The following is a 16,350-nucleotide window of genomic DNA, read 5'->3' on the forward strand; positions in this document are numbered from 1 at the left end:
TTGGGCTGGAGAGAGAGTTTGGCTAAAAGGAGGATTCTGGTTTGAAGGGCTGGTAGAGGGTTGGGCGGCTGCACTCCGATAGTGGTGTTTTAGAGCATTGAGTGCCTCGACTTCATCGTGTAGGATTTGGACACCATGGACAAGCATGGTCCTGTATCCTCTCAGGTGGTTGGCATCTGCTCATGGCTGCCAGTATCTGTAGACAGATCATTGCATCTCTATGGTCAGAAAATGCCTCTCACCATTGCCTGCAGCCTCTCTCCCAGCCCTGACTGCAAAGCTCCTTGGATAGTATACACCATGAGAGCCCAAGCACTTTGGTGCAGTTGCCTATGTTCCTTGGTCTTGGTTTACCAAGGTTTTCACTGCAGCCAATTATTGGTTCACACATTGGGGTCGATTTTCCTGGAGCCGTCAGGCGGGGTTTCAGGCGCGTGGGGTGGGGGGGGAAATCCCGATTTCGGGGGTCCTGACACCATCTCACCCAAAACCCGCCTCCACGTAAGTTTCAGGGGAGGCGGGTACCCGCCCCGCACTGGGACCCACCGACCCGAGGCGGGAAGGGATTAGTGCCAATTAACTGCCTGTTAACAGGCAGTTTTTAGCCTAATCTCTATTTTGAGGGGTGTCGTGTGGGATTCCCGACGGCTCCAAACCACGCCAGGTTAGAGCAGGCGGGCTGTCGGGTTGAAGGACTTGGAGGGGTCGCGATGTCGGTGTTCAGGTGAGTGATGGGTGCATGAGTGCAAAGGTAAGTGTGTTTGGTGTGTCTAAAGTGTGTAAAGAAGTTTAAATTACCTGTACTTACCTTAACAGCCTTTCTTCCTCTAGGTTTCGGGAGTCCATCACTCAGCCAGCACTGAAAGCAGAATGGCTGCGATCTGTCAAAAGTGACAGCCTTCAGCTTTCATTGCCGGTGAGAGTTCTAACTGAGTCTGTGTAGAAGGACTCAGGTTAGAAGTCAGACTGTCAGTGTTTGACAGCTTCAAACAGCTGTGAAACACTGATATTTCATCTGTCAAGAACTCTTGACAGATGAAATTTCAGTCTGTGATGTCACCTGTTGCCGGGTGGCACTTAATTGGCCTGCTGAGCCCACTGGGTGAGCTTAATAAGGTCAATCAAGGGAAAATCGTGTGGATTGGCCGAACGTCGATGTAGGCGGGACTAAAACCCGAAAGTTGTAGTCCCGCCTCCTTCCTGACAGCTTTGTGACAATCTACCCCTTTATGTATGTGAGGTGGAGGAGGTGTTCGGAGTTTACCTTCCCAACCTACCGTCCATCATAGTGACCATGGCAGTGTGGATATCTTCCTTATCTTGCTCTAACATTCCCTGTGATGGTGATCCTACTGACCACCTTATCCTTGCTTTGGTCCTCGGGTCTAGACCCCTCAACCTCTCCCTGATCACGCCAATATACCTTCAAACAGTGGAGCTGTTATGTCCTCCATGGACAGTGAAGGGTAACGTGCTGATCATTCTGTAACTTGTGTCGGTGGCTCTGTACCTCACCTGAAGCCTGGTACAGTATTGGTGGATGTGTGCTTACACTGTCTGAGCTAGATAGAGTTTAGATAATTCACTGGAAACTGAAGTTTCAAGCTCTCATCTTATTGCAGGTGAGGTAGTGACAGTCCATGGCCCTATTGAGCCAGACAAGGATAATATTCGACAAGAGCCCTACAGTCTACCACAGGGATTTCTGTGGGATGCCCTGGACCTTGGGAATGCTGAAGTGGTGAGTCATTGTTGGATGAGTGTTGCAGTGTTTAATGAGAAATTTGCTCAAGAAGGTTGCACTTTGGTGCCATTGATGGCTAAAATATACAGTCAATGTAGTACGTGATGTCTTAAAGTGGGTGCTCCACTGTGTTGGACACTGTCCTTTCACCTGGGGCTGGGTTCAAATCCATTCTAGACAAATGGGATGAAGTCTCCTCTATCTGCTGGTTTGAAGAGTTATAAATGAGATGAGTTTGTATAGTCTCAATCTGGTTCCTAAAGGCCATAGTCCCACAGTATAAAACTGCACTCAATTCAGCACCAACTGGTACCAGATTGACAATCCCACTCAGACCACAGGATGTTGGTGTAGGAAATGGAAAAAATGTCACTGCTGGAGAGAGAATGTTCTGAGATTGAGATCGAGGCATATTGCTTGGATAGAGTAGAGGGAGCTTTGCCCTGCATCTAACCAGTGTTGTAGCTGACCTGGGAGCGTTTCATGGTAAGGCCGGGCAAAGGAAACGGGAAGGGTTCCATTCCTCAATTCTAACATCATTTATCTTGACGAGGGCTAAATTTAATGGTGGAGGGGGAGTTTCAAAGGAGGGGCTGTCCAATAAAATGGTGGGTGGTGTGCTGGCATGTTGCATGGCAGATTGATAGGGTGTGGGTTCATAGCTGGGATTACCTTGTGCAGTGAGCTCTGGTGATTATCCTGTGCAGTGCGTTCTGGTCCCAGATAAACCACCAGGGAGCAATGGTGCTTCCACCCAGAGCCAGGCCAGATAGTGGGAACGCAGCAAACCTCAATGGAGCGGAGCTTCCTGAGCAAGGCCACTGATTTGTGGTCATCACAGAAAAATAGACAGAATCATGAACACTATTCTCCCCCCCCCCCCCCCACCCCCAAACACCATTAACATTGTGTAATCCCATACAATAAACATAGAATTTGACCTAAAAACAGAAAAGGCTGGAAGCAGTGAGCAGGTCAGGCAGCAGTTTTGAATATGCGGTCACTCCGTGACCTGTTGTGTGTTTCCAGTGCTTTCTGTTTTTAGTTCAGATTTCCAGCATCTGCAGCATTTTGCTCTTTATAGAATTTGACCCATGCAATGGTTGTAAACGAGTGGATCTGCCCATCGATTTAACACGCCACCAGCTGTTGGCTTGTACAGGATATAAAAGTTACTGGGAATATGCTGCATGTCTCTTTGAAATGGGAGGAGAGTTGGTTTGCAAGGGGCACTGTATTTTGGAGTGTGTTAGAAAAGTTCCAACAGGAACTTCTTGCCACATCAGCAACATGTGAGCCAAAGAGAGTGTTTAGGTAAATAATGTTTGGCTGGAACATTCTATGTACGGTGCAATAGATTTGTTCCTGGAGTGTTTTGTTCATTCTAAGCAGCTGAAGGTACAGTTAACATAGAAATGTAAATTTGAGTGTTGGGACCCGCTGTAAGGCACGGACAGGATGTGCTGAGGCATGTGCCATGCCATGACGTCACACTAAAGCTAATAGTCCAGCTGATCTTGACACTCTGGTTTAAATTCCAGTACTAGATCTGTCCCAAAGCTGGGCTGTAGTGTGAACAGGAGCTGGGTTCAGGATCAGCTGTAGTGCACCAGAATCCGCTGGGGTAGGACTCCTGCTCCACAGAGCTAGCACGCACAGTTTGATCCGCGAATCCCTAACCAAACCCGATGCTTACTTGTCTGAATTAAACAGTGTGAGCGGCCATTGTAAGCAGTGAATTAACGATTCAACCATGTGAATTTGGTTTGAGTTCGAGGTTTTGCCTGTTGTAGAGAGAAAGGATCTTAGCTCCGAAAATCAAGAAGTAGAATCAGTTTGGGTGGAGCTAAGAAACAGCAAGGGGCAGAAAACTTTGGTGGGAGTTGTTTATAGCCCCCAAACAGTAGTTGTAATGTAGGGCAGAGTATAAATCAGGAAATTAGAGGTGCATATAACTAGGGCAATACAGTGATCATGGGAGACTGCTGCCTTCCGGATTCTAGTCCCGCCCCCAGCGACGTCTGACGCACAGATGCTATTTTCCCCTGATTGGCCTTGTTAAGCCCGCCCTGCGGGCTTGCCAGCCAATTAAGGGAAAGCCAGTGTCAGATGACGTCAGTTGATGACGCTTCATCTGCCGGTTTTCTTAAAGGCACATGAACCATAAATTTTTGACAGATGATTTGACAGTGTTTAACAGCATTGCGGTGCTGTCAAACACTGACAATCACTGTACACAGGTGAGCCCTTGCACCTAGGCTCTCCAGTGATTCTCTTCTTAGGATAAAACAGATGGCAGCTGCAGGTGGGGCTACAGAAGCGATCTGTCACTTCTCCCATTGAGGTGAGGCCACACACAAACTTCAAAGCTTGTCACCTACAGAAAAATCTAAACACATTAAAAATGACTTTCTCAACATTTCCTTACCTCTGATACTCACCAGTGTCCCATTGCATCCTTCACACCAATTCTGCAGCTGTCATCTATCACCGACATAACAACAGACCTACAGCACGCCTCACTTACCCTGGTGGGTTCCCTGACATCAGGAAACCCACAGCAGAAGTCTAAACATTGGAAAAAGCCTCTTAACTGCCTGTTAACAGGCAGTTAAGTGGCTATAATCCTCTTTCCGCCGCTAGGAGTCGGGTCCCTGCACAAATCAGGGACCCGACTCCCGGGAAGATTGGTTGGGAGCGGGTTCGGGACCCGCTCACATTCTTTTTGACTTTACCAGCAGACCCGCCTCCTCAGGGCTGGTAAAATCCAGCCCTTTGTGTCTGTCTTCACAGAAGAAGACACACAAAACTTCCCGGAAATGGTGGAGAACCAAGGCTCTAGTGAGAATGAGGAACTGAAAGAAATTAGTATTTGTAAAAAAATAGTACTGGAGAAATTAATAGGACTGAAAGCCAATAAATCCCCTGGACCTGATGGCCTACATCCTAGGGTTTTGAAAGATGTGGCTATAGAGATAGTGGATGCATTGGTTGTCATTTTCCAAAATTCCATACACTCTAGCAAATGTAACCCCAGTATTTTTAAGAAAGGAGGGAGAGAGAAAATGGGGAACTACAGACCAGTTAGCCTGACATCAGTAGTAGGGAAAATGCTAGAATCTATTATTAAGGACGTGGTAACAGGGCACTTAGAAAATAATAATAGGATTGGGCAGAGTCAACACGGGTTTATGAAAGGGAAATCGTGTTTGACAAACCTGTTGGAGTTTTTTGAGGTTGTAACTAGCAGAATAGATAAGGGGGAACCAGTGGATGTGGTGTATTTGGATTTTCAGAAGGCATTCGATAAGGTGCCACACAAGAGGTTATTAAACAAAATTAGGGCTCATGGGATTGGGGGTAATATAGTAGCATGGATTGAGGATTGGTTAACGGACAGAAAACAGAGAGTAGGAATAAACGGGTCATTTTCGGGATGGCAGGCTGTAACTAGTGGGGTACCGCAAGGATCAGTGCTGGGGCCTCAGCTATTCACAATCTATATCAATGATTTGGATGAGGGGACCAAATGTAATATATCCAAGTTTACTGATGATACAAAGCTGGGAGGGAATGTAAGTTGTGAGGAGGATGCAAGGAGGCTTCAAGGGGATATAGACAGGCTAAGTGAGTGGGCAAGAACATGGCAAATGGAATATAATGTGGAGAAATGTGAAGTTATCCACTTTGGTAGCAAAAATAGAAAAGCAGAGTATTTTTTAAACGGTGAGAGATTGGGAAATGTTGGTGTTCAGAGGGACCTGGGTGTCCTTGTACACGAATCACTGAAAGTTAACATGCAGGTACAGCAAGCAATTAGGAAAGCAAATGGTATGTTGGCCTTTATTACAAGAGGATTTGAGTATAAGAGTAAAGACATCTTACTGCAATTATATCGGGCCCTGGTGAGACCACACCTGGAGTACTGTGGACAGTTTTGGTCTCCTTAGGATAGGAAGGATATACTTACCATAGAGGGAGTGCAACAAAGGTTCACCAGACTGGTTCCTGGGATAGGGGGACTGTCCTATGAGGAGAGATTGAGTAGACTAGGCCTATATTCTCTAGAGTTTAGAAGAATGAGAGGTGATCTCATTGAAACATACAGAATTCTTACAGGGCTTGATAGGGTAGATGCAGGGAGGATATTTCCCCCTGGCTGGAGAGTCTAGAACCAGGGGTCACAGTCTCAGAATAAGGGGTCGGCCATTTAGGACTGAGATGAGAAGGAACTTCTTCACTCAGAGGGTGGTGAATCTTTGGAATTCTCTACCCCAGAGGGCTGTGGAGGCTCAGTCGTTGAGTATATTGAAGACGGAGATCGATAGATTTTTGAATATTAAGGGAATCGAGGGATATGGGGATAGTGCAGGAAAGTGGAGATGAGGTAGAAGATCAGCCATGGTCTTATTGAATGGCGGAGCAGGCTCGAAGGGCCAAATGGCCGACTCCTGCTCCTATTTCTTATGTAAGGTTGTTCAATGGCCATGTCTGATAAAAAATATACACAGTATAGAATTGGTTACACATCCTCTGTTTCTCTATTTACGAGGAGGATAATGTCCTGTTGTGCTTAGGAGTGTTTATCGGCAGCATGTATTGCATTTGAGAAGGTACCACTGTAATAAAACCATGCTGAATTTGATTCAAAGTCTGGGGTTTGGGCTTCCCCTTGATGCATGTTGAAGTGTTCTGCTACTACCCTGAGCTGAGTCTAACCTGTGTGTGTTTGAACACCCAGCTGAAGGAGCTGTACACCCTGCTGAATGAGAACTATGTGGAGGATGATGACAACATGTTTAGGTTCGATTACTCACCTGAGTTCTTATTGTGGTAAGTCGAATAACTGGCTATAGGTTAGATTTATACACTTTCAACCAATGGGAGAAGGTGTCTCGGCTGCAGCTCTAACCCGTGCTGTACCTGGCCTGGACCTGCTCTAACCCGTGCTGTACCTGGCCTGGACCAGCTCTAACCCGTGCTGTACCTGGCCTGGACCAGCTCTAACCCGTGCTGGACCTGCTCTAACCCGTGCTGTACCTGGCCTGGACCAGCTCTAACCCGTGCTGTACCTGGCCTGGACCAGCTCTAACCCGTGCTGTACCTGGCCTGGACCAGCTCTAACCCGTGCTGTACCTGGCCTGGACGTGTTGGCATTCTTGGGTCACATAACATCACAATTAGATGCAGAGTACAACTGCCTCTTTACATCCAGCAATGTGCTTCAGCCCAACCTCAGAAAAGGATTACTGAGCTACAGTGCGAGGGAGATGGGGGACCATACAGTGCGAGGGAGATGGGGTACCATACAGTGCGAGGGAGATAGGGTACCATATAGTGCGAGGGAGATGGGGTACCGTACAGTGCGAGGGAGATGGGGTACCATACAGTGCGAGGGAGATAGGGTACCATATAGTGCGAGGGAGATGGGGTACCATATAGTGCGAGGGAGATGGGGTACCATACAGTGCGAGGATTACTGAGCTATAGTGCGAGGGAGATGGGGTACCATACAGTACGAGGATTACTGAGCTATAGTGCGAGGGAGATGGGGTACCATACAGTACGAGGATTACTGAGCTATAGTGCGAGGGAGATGGGGTACCATACAGTACGAGGATTACTGAGCTATAGTGCGAGGGAGATGGGGTACCATACAGTACGAGGATTACTGAGCTATAGTGCGAGGGAGATGGGGTACCATACAGTACGAGGATTACTGAGCTATAGTGCGAGGGAGATGGGGTACCATACAGTACGAGGATTACTGAGCTATAGTGCGAGGGAGATGGGGTACCATACAGTACGAGGATTACTGAGCTATAGTGCGAGGGAGATGGGGTACCATACAGTACGAGGATTACTGAGCTATAGTGCGAGGGAGATGGGGTACCATACAGTACAAGGATTACTGAGCTATAGTGCGAGGGAGATGGGGTACCATACAGTACAAGGATTACTGAGCTATAGTGCGAGGGAGATGGGGTACCATACAGTACGAGGATTACTGAGCTATAGTGCGAGGGAGATCTGGTACCATGCAGTGCGAGGGAGATGGGGTACCATACAGTACGAGGATTACTGAGCTATAGTGCGAGGGAGATGGGGTACCATACAGTACAAGGATTACTGAGCTATAGTGCGAGGGAGATGGGTTACTGCACTGCAGCAGACTGAGTTTGCAATCTCATCTGCTAATGTTTTGCTCCCTTGCCGTTGTCAGTGAGACGTTAAGGACCTCTGTACCCCAGATGATATCATCACCCCTCCTTTTAAACAAAAAATATTTGGAAATTAAAGAACTTAACAAAAGAGATTAGAAATAATTAGGATTCATTTTTGAAAATGCTGCCTGATAATTGACCTTTTTCTTGAAATGATGTTTTCCTATAATCTAAACAAGTTAGCAGGGGAATTGAGTTCTACAATAAGGTCGCTGACATACCATTAACTCTCTGTTCTCCTTATACATTGCTTTATGGGAATAAGAAGCAAACTCTTGGAATGTCCTTTGAGCTGGAGTGCAAGCCGTGTTTGGTGTTTGCTGTAACTAGTTGGCTCAACACACTTTCTATGGTAGTGTTGAAACTAACTTGTCAATAACTGCACACTAGGTACTGGTTTAATGCTGATGGCGTGTTGTTGGAGGCAGACGCTCAGTACCAACATCAACCACACACTCAACAGCGAGGCGAATGCCACACTCCCAGTTGTACCTGGGGCCCAACTTTTGTTGAATCCCAAGAACAGCTGTTGGAGGTGCAGGAAATGCTCGGCTGCTTCTGATTGGCCCACCAGCAGGTCCAGTACAGCGATGAAGTAAAGCCGGGGCGTGTGGGTGTCCGTTATTAGCACACTCTGCTGACACCTATCCATCAGTGCAGAAGTGCCTTCAGGTTACATTCTGCGTGGAGTCATCATGCGCTCTGGTTTCCTTAGTGCTGAATTGTAATAAATGTGTTGTTTGGCTCCCTCTCTAGGGCTCTGCGTCCCCCTGGCTGGCTGCTCCAGTGGCACTGCGGAGTACGGGTCGTCTCCAACAAGAAATTAGTGGGTTTCATCAGTGCCATTCCAGCTAATATTCAGATTTACGACCAGTACGTAAGCTTGCATTTTATTTTTGGGACTAATGACAAGTAAAGTCTCTTCCTTCAGTGTTGCACCTTTTACTTACAAGTAATGGTCGAGCTTTGCAAACAGTCTGTTTCAGCCTGGAACTGTGGCGAGGGAACGGAGTCTGTGGCAGGGGCCAAAGGCAATGGCTTTGGTCTTCCTCATGTTTAATTGGAGGAAATTGATGCTCATCCAGGCTGACAACACTGAGGCAGTGGCGGGGTCAAGAGAGACGGTGGTGAGGTAGAGCTGGGTGTCGTCGGCGTACACGTGGAATCTGACGTGTCTTTGGATGATGTTGCCAAGGGGCAGCAAGTAGATGAGAAATAGGAGGGGGGGCCGAGGATAAATCCACGGGGGACTCCAGAGGTAACGCTGTGGGAACGGGAAGAGAAGCCATTGCAGAAGATTCCCTGGCTACGATTGGATGAGTAAGTGTGGAACCAGGCGAGTGCAGTCCCACTCAGCTGGACAATGGAGGAGCGGCGTTGGAGGAGGATGGTCTGGTCAACTGTGTCAAAGGCTGCAGACAGGTCGAGAAGGTTGAGGAGGGATAGATTACCATGGTCACAGTCACAGAGGATGTCATTCGTGCCTTTGATGAGGGCTGTATCAGTGCAGGGGCAGGAACCTAATTGGAGAGGTTCAAACCTGGAGTTGTGGGAACAATAGACGTGAATTTGGGAGGCGACAGCACGTTCAAGGACTTTGGAGAGGAAGGGGAGATTGGAGATGGGGCGGTAGTTTACAAGGACAGGGGTCAAGGGTGGGTTTTTTGAGGAGGGGGTGATGCGGCAGATTTGAAAGGCAGGGGCCAGTACCTGAGGAGAGGGAACCATTTGCCAAACAGCTAACATGGGGGCCAGGACTGGAAGCTGGGAGTTGGCAGTTTAGTGACAATAAGGTCAAGCGAGCAAGACGTAGGTCTCATGGACAGGATGAGGTGAGAGAGGACAACTAGCGAGAAATACTACCTCTTGTAATGGCTAACAGTTATTTAGGGTCTGTCCAACGCTCCCTCCTTTCACTTGTCTACAACTTGCCCTTTTGTAACCTCATTGGTAAGCATGGGGTCAGCTGATGATACCAGATTTACCTCGGCCACCGCAATGGTGTCTGACACCTCAGCCAATATCAAATTAGTAATCCAGAGGCCTGGACTAATGATCCCGAGACGTGAGTTCAAATCCCACCACGGCAGCTGGGGAATTTAAATTCAGTTAATTAAATAAATCTGGCATGAAAAGTTAGCATCAGTAATGGTGACCATGAAACTATCGGATTGTTGTAAAAACCCATCTGGTTCACTAATGTCCTTTAGGGAAGGAAATCTGCCGTCCTTACCCGGTCTGGCCTATATGTGATTCCGGACTCACAACAGTGTGGTTGACTCTTAACTGCCCTCTGAAATGGCCTAGCAAGCCACTTAGTTGTAACTAGCCGCTACGAAACACAATAATAAGAATAAAACCGGACGGACGACCCGGCATCGACCTCGGCACCGGCTATGGACAAGGCAACGGCACACCCAGCCCAGTCGACCCTGCAAAGTCCTCCTCACCAACATCTGGGAACTTGTGCCAAAATTGGGAGAGCTGTCCCACAGACTAGTCAAGCAACAGCCTGACATAGTCATACTCACAGAATCATACCTTTCAGCCAATGTCCCAAACTCCTCCATCACCATCCCTGGGTATGTCCTGTCCCACCGGCAGGACAGACCCACCAGGGGTGGTGGCACAGTGGTATACAGTTGGGAAGGAGTGACCCTGGGAGTCCTCAACCTTGACTCCGGACCCCGTGAAGTCTCGTGGCTTCAGGTCAAGCATGGGCAAGGAAACCTCTTGCTGATTACCACCTACCGCCCTCCCTCAGCTGATGAATCAGTATTCCTCCATGTTGAACACCACTTGGAAGAAGCACTGAGAGCAGCAAGGGCACAGAATGTACTCTGGGTGGGGGACTTCAATGTCCTTCACCAAGAGTAACTCGGTAGCACCACTACTGACAGAGCTGGCCGAGTCCTGAAGAACATAGCTTGCAGTCTGGGCCTGCGACAGCTGGTGAGAGAACCAACACGAGGGAAAAGCCTACTTGACCTCGTCCTCACCAATCTACCTGTCGCAGATGCATCTGTCCATGACCGCACTGGTAGCAGTGACCACCGTACAGCCATTGTGGAGACGAAGTGCCGTCTTCACACTGAGGACACCCTCCATTGTGTTGTGTGGCACTACCACTGTGCTAAATGGGATAGATTCAGAACATATCTAGCAGCTCAAAACTGGGCATCCATGAGGCACTGTGGGCCATCAGCAGCAGCAGAATTGTATTCCACCACAATCTGTAACCTCATGGCCCGGTATATCCCTCACTCTGCCATTACCATCAAACCAGGGGACCAACCCTGGTTCAATAAGGAGTGTAGAAGAGCATGCCAGGAGCAGCACCAGGCGTACCTAAAAATGAGGTGCCAACCTGGGGAAGCTGCAACACAGGACTACATGCATGCTAAAAAGCAGAAGCAGCATGCTATAGACAGGGCTAAGCAATCCCACAATCAACGGATCAGATCAAAACTCTGCAGTCTTGCCACATCCAGTCGTGAATGGTGGTGGACCATTAAACAACTAACGGGAGGAGGAGGCTCCATGAAGATCCCCATCCTCAATGATGGTGGAGCCCAGCACGTGATTGCAAAAGACAAGGCGGAAGCGTTTGCAACCATCTTCAGCCAGAAGTGCCGAGTGGATGATCCATATGGGCCTCCTCCTGAGGTCCCCACCATCACAGAAGCCAGTCTTCAGCCAGTTCGATTAACTCCACGTGATATCAAGAAACGGCTGAGCGCAATGGATACAGGATACAGTGGGACCCGACAACATCCCGGGTATCGTGCTGAAGACTTGTGCTCCAGAACTAGCTGCGCCTCTAGCCAAGCTGTTCCAGTACAGCTACACTGGCATCTATCCGACAATGTGGAAAACTGCCCAGGTATGTCCTGTCCACAAAATGCAGGACAAATCCAATCCAGCCAATTACTGCCCCATCAGTCTACTCTCAATCATCAGCAAAGTGATGGAAGGTGTCGTCGACAGTGCTATCAAGTGGCACTTACTCACCAATAACCTGCTCACTGATGCTCAGTTTGGGTTCTGCCAGGGCCACTCGGCTCCAGACCTCATTACAGCCTTGGTCCAACCATGGACAAAGGAGCTGGATTCCAGAGGTGAGGTGAGAGTGACTGCCCTTGACATCAAGGCAGCATTTGACCGAGTGCGGCATCAAGGAGCCCTAGTAAAACTGAAAATGGGAATTGGGGGGGAAACTCTCCACTGGCTGGAGTCATACCTAGCACAAAGGAAGATGGTTGTGGTGATTGGAAGGTCAATCATCACAGCCCCAGGACATCACTGCAGGAGTTCCTCAGGGCAGTGTCCTAGGCCCAACCATCTTCAGCTGCTTCATCAATGACCTTCATCAATGCCACAACTAGAGTATTGCGTCCAGTTCTGGTCACCACACTTTAGGAAGGATATGAGGGTCCTTGAGAGGGTGCAGAGGAGATTTACCAGAATGGTTCCAGGGATGAGGGATTTTAGCTACAAGGTTAGGTTGGAGAAGCTGGGGTTGTTCTCTTGAAGCAAAGGAGGTTGAGGGGAGATTTGATAGAGGTGTACAAGATTATGACGGGTTTGGATCAGGTAGACAGAGAAAGGCTGTTCCCATTAGCTGATGGTACAAGGACTAGGGGAAGGTTTTGGGCAAGAGATACAGAAGGGATGTGAGGAACAACATTTTTACGCAGCGTGTGGTAATGACCTGGAACTTACTGCCGACAAGGGTGGCGGAAGCGGAGCTGATTAATGATTTCAAAAGGAGATTGGATAGGCACTTGAGGGAAATAAACTTGCAGGGCTACGGGGATAGAGTGGGGGAATGGGACTGACTGGATCACTCCACAGAGAGCTGGCACGGACTCGATGGGCCCAATGGCGGCCTTCTGTGCCGTAATGAGTCTATGACCTTCCCTCCATCATAAGGTCAGAAGTAGGGATGTTCGCTGATGACTGCACAGTGTTCAGTGTCATTCGCAACTCCTCAGATAATGAAGCAGCCCATGCCTGCATGCAGCAAGACCTGGACGACAGTCAGACTTGGGCTGATGTGTTACCTGCCACTTAAGTGCCAGGCAGTGACTATCTCCAAAAAGCGAGCATCTCCCTAACCACACTGCGAATACCTTCACCACAAGGACTGTAGCAGTTGATGAAGACAGCTCAGCACCACCTTCTCACGGGTACCTAGGGGTGGGCAATAGATGCTGGCGTTGCCCAGCAACACCCACATCCCATGATCGAATAAAAAAATAAAATCCTGGATGAGCAAGAATTGCCTTCCACCTCCACAGAAGCTACTGTGAACTCGCCTTCCACCTAACTCACTCCCTCCCTCCCTCACTCTCCAGTAACTCACTCACTCCCTCCCCCCCCCTCCCTCTCCAGGAACTCCCTCCCTCTCTCCAGTAACTCCCTCCCTCCCTCTACAGGAACTCCCTCCCTCCCTCCCTCTCCAGGAACTCCCTCCCTCCCTCTCTCCAGTAACTCACTCCCTCTCTCCCTCTCCAGGAACTCCCTCCCTCCCTCTCCACTAACACACTCACTCCCTCCCTCTCCAGGAACTCCCTCCCTCCCCCCCTCTCCAGGAACTCCCTCCCTCCCTCCCTCCCTCTCTCCAGTAACTCCCTCACTCCCTCCCTCCCTCTCCAGGAACTCCCTCCCTCCCTCCCTCTCCAGGAACTCCCTCCCTCCCTCTCTCCAGTAGCTCACTCCCTCCCTCCCTCTCTCCAGTAGCTCACTCCCTCCCTCCCTCTCCAGGAACTCCCTCCCTCCCTCTCTCCAGGAACTCCCTCCCTCCCTCCTCTCCAGGAACTCCCTCCCTCCCTCTCCAGGAACTCACTCCCTCCCTCCCTCTCCAGGAACTCACTCCCTCCCTCCCTCCCTCCCTCCCTCTCCAGGAACTCCCTCCTCCCTCCCTCCCTCTCCAGGAACTCCCTCCCTCCCTCTCCAGGAACTCCCTCCCTCCCTCTCTCTCCAGTAGCTCACTCCCTCCCTCCCTCTCCAGTAACTCCCTCACTCCCTCCCTCCCTCTCCAGTAACTCACTCACTCCCTCCCTCTCCAGTAACTCACTCCCTCTCTCCAGGAACTCCCTCCCTCCCTCCCTCCCTCTCTCTCCAGTAGCTCACTCCCTCCCTCCCTCTCCAGTAACTCACTCACTCCCTCCCTCCCTCTCCAGGAACTCCCTCCCTCCCTCCCTCCCTCTCTCTCCAGTAGCTCAGTAGCTCACTCCCTCCCTCCCTCTCCAGTAGCTCACTCACCCCCTCCCTCTCCAGGAACTCCCTCCCTCCCTCCCTCTCCAGTAACTCCCTCCCTCCCTCCCTCTCCAGGAACTCCCTCCCTCCCTCCCTCTCTCTCCAGTAGCTCACTCCCTCCCTCCCTCTCCAGTAACTCACTCACTCCCTCCCTCTCCAGGAACTCCCTCCCTCCCTCCCTCTCTCCAGGAACTCCCTCCCTCCCTCCCTCTCTCTCCAGTAGCTCACTCCCTCCCTCCCTCTCCAGGAACTCCCTCCCTCCCTCTCTCTCCAGTAGCTCACTCCCTCCCTCTCTCTCCAGTAACTCACTCACTCCCTCCCTCTCCAGGAACTCCCTCCCTCCCCCTCTCCAGGAACTCCCTCCCTCCCTCCCTCCCTCCCTCTCTCTCTCCAGGAACTCCCTCCCTCCCTCCCTCTCTCTCCAGTAACTCCCTCCCTCCCTCCCTCCCTCTCCAGGAACTCCCTCCCTCCCTCCCTCTCTCCAGTAACTCACTCACTCCCTCCCTCTCCAGGAACTCCCTCCCTCCCTCTCTCCAGTAACTCACTCCCTCCCTCCCTCTCTCCAGTAACTCCCTCCCTCCCTCTCTCTCTCCAGGAACTCCCTCCCTCCCTCCCTCTCTCTCCAGTAACTCCCTCCCTCCCTCTCTCTCCAGTAACTCACTCCCTCCCTCCCTCTCTCTCCAGTAACTCACTCCTCCCTCCCTCTCTCTCCAGTAACTCACTCCCTCCCTCTCTCTCTCTCCGGTAACTCACTCCCTCCCTCTCTCTCTCTCCAGTAACTCACTCCCTCCCTCTCTCTCTCTCTCTCTCCAGTAACTCCCTCCCTCCCTGTCTCTCTCTCTCCAGTAACTCACTCCCTCCCTCTCTCTCTCCAGTAACTCCCTCCCTCCCTCTCTCTCCAGTAACTCACTCCCTCCCTCCCTCCCTCCCTCTCTCTCCAGTAACTCCCTCCCTCCCTCCCTCTCTCTCCAGTAACTCACTCACTCCCTCCCTCTCTCTCCAGTAACTCACTCACTCCCTCCCTCTCTCTCCAGTAACTCCCTCCCTCCTCTCTCCAGTAACTCACTCACTCCCTCCCTCTCTCTCCAGTAACTCCCTCCCTCCCTCCCTCCCTCTCCAGTAACTCCCTCCCTCCCTCTCTCTCCAGTAACTCCCTCCCTCCCTCTCTCTCTCCAGTAACTCACTCCCTCCCTCTCTCTCTCTCCAGTAACTCACTCCCTCCCTCCCTCTCTCTCCAGTAACTCCCTCCATCCCTCCCTCTCTCTCCAGTAACTCACTCCCTCCCTCTCTCTCCAGTAACTCCCTCCCTCCCTCTCTCTCCAGTAACTCCCTCCCTCCCTCCCTCTCCAGTAACTCCCTCCCTCCCTCTCTCTCCAGTAACTCACTCCCTCCCTCCTTCCCCCTCTCTCCAGTAACTCACTCCCTCCCTCTCTCCCTCCAGTAACTCCCTCCCTCTCTCTCTCTCTCCAGTAACTCCCTCCCTCCCTCCCTCCCTCCCTCTCTCTCCAGTAACTCCCTCCCTCCCTCCCCCTCTCTCCAGTAACTCACTCCCTCCCTCCCTCCCTCCCTCTCTCTCCAGTAGCTCACTCCCTTCCTCCCTCTCCAGTAACTCCCTCCCTCCCTCCCTCTCCAGGAACTCCCTCCCTCCCTCGCTCTCCAGTAACTCACTCACTCCCTCCCTCTCCAGGAACTCCCTCCCTCTCTCCAGGAACTCCCTCCCTCCCTCCCTCCCTCTCTCTCCAGTAGCTCACTCCCTCCCTCCCTCTCCAGGAACTCACTCCCTCCCTCTCTCCAGTAACTCCCTCCCTCCCTCCCTCTCCAGGAACTCCCTCCCTCCCTCCCTCTCTCTCCAGTAGCTCACTCCCTCCCTCCCTCTCCAGTAACTCACTCACTCCCTCCCTCTCCAGGAACTCCCTCCCTCCCTCCCTCTCTCTCCAGTAGCTCCCTCCCTCCCTCCCTCTCCAGGAACTCACTCCCTCCCTCCCTCCCTCCCTCCCTCTCTCCAGGAACTCCCTCCCTCCCTCCCTCCCTCTCTCTCCAGTAGCTCACTCCCTCCCTCCCTCTCCAGGAACTCACTCCCTCCCTCTCTCCAGTAACTCCCTCCCTCCCTCCCTCTCCAGG

The 16,350-nt window shown here is 50.9% G+C and overlaps 1 protein-coding gene across 3 annotated transcripts in view; it reads left to right on the forward strand.

Annotated features, from left to right (window-relative positions):
• Positions 1–16,350, forward strand: part of nmt1a (N-myristoyltransferase 1a) — a 128,531-nt gene that overhangs the window by 55,736 nt on the left and 56,445 nt on the right. For all 3 annotated transcript variants that reach the window (XM_085966646.1, XM_085966644.1, XM_085966647.1), the window contains exons 4-6: positions 1,623–1,741; positions 6,486–6,577; positions 8,725–8,841. In XM_085966646.1, coding sequence (XP_085822772.1) covers positions 1,623–1,741; positions 6,486–6,577; positions 8,725–8,841 — 328 coding nt within the window. The remainder of the gene's footprint in view (positions 1–1,622; positions 1,742–6,485; positions 6,578–8,724; positions 8,842–16,350) is intronic.

The sequence above is a fragment of the Somniosus microcephalus genome, chromosome 24 (genome assembly GCF_052327205.1).
Source record: "Somniosus microcephalus isolate GS21.2 chromosome 24, FLI_Smic_1.0, whole genome shotgun sequence".
Taxonomy (NCBI): Eukaryota; Metazoa; Chordata; class Chondrichthyes; order Squaliformes; family Somniosidae; genus Somniosus; species Somniosus microcephalus.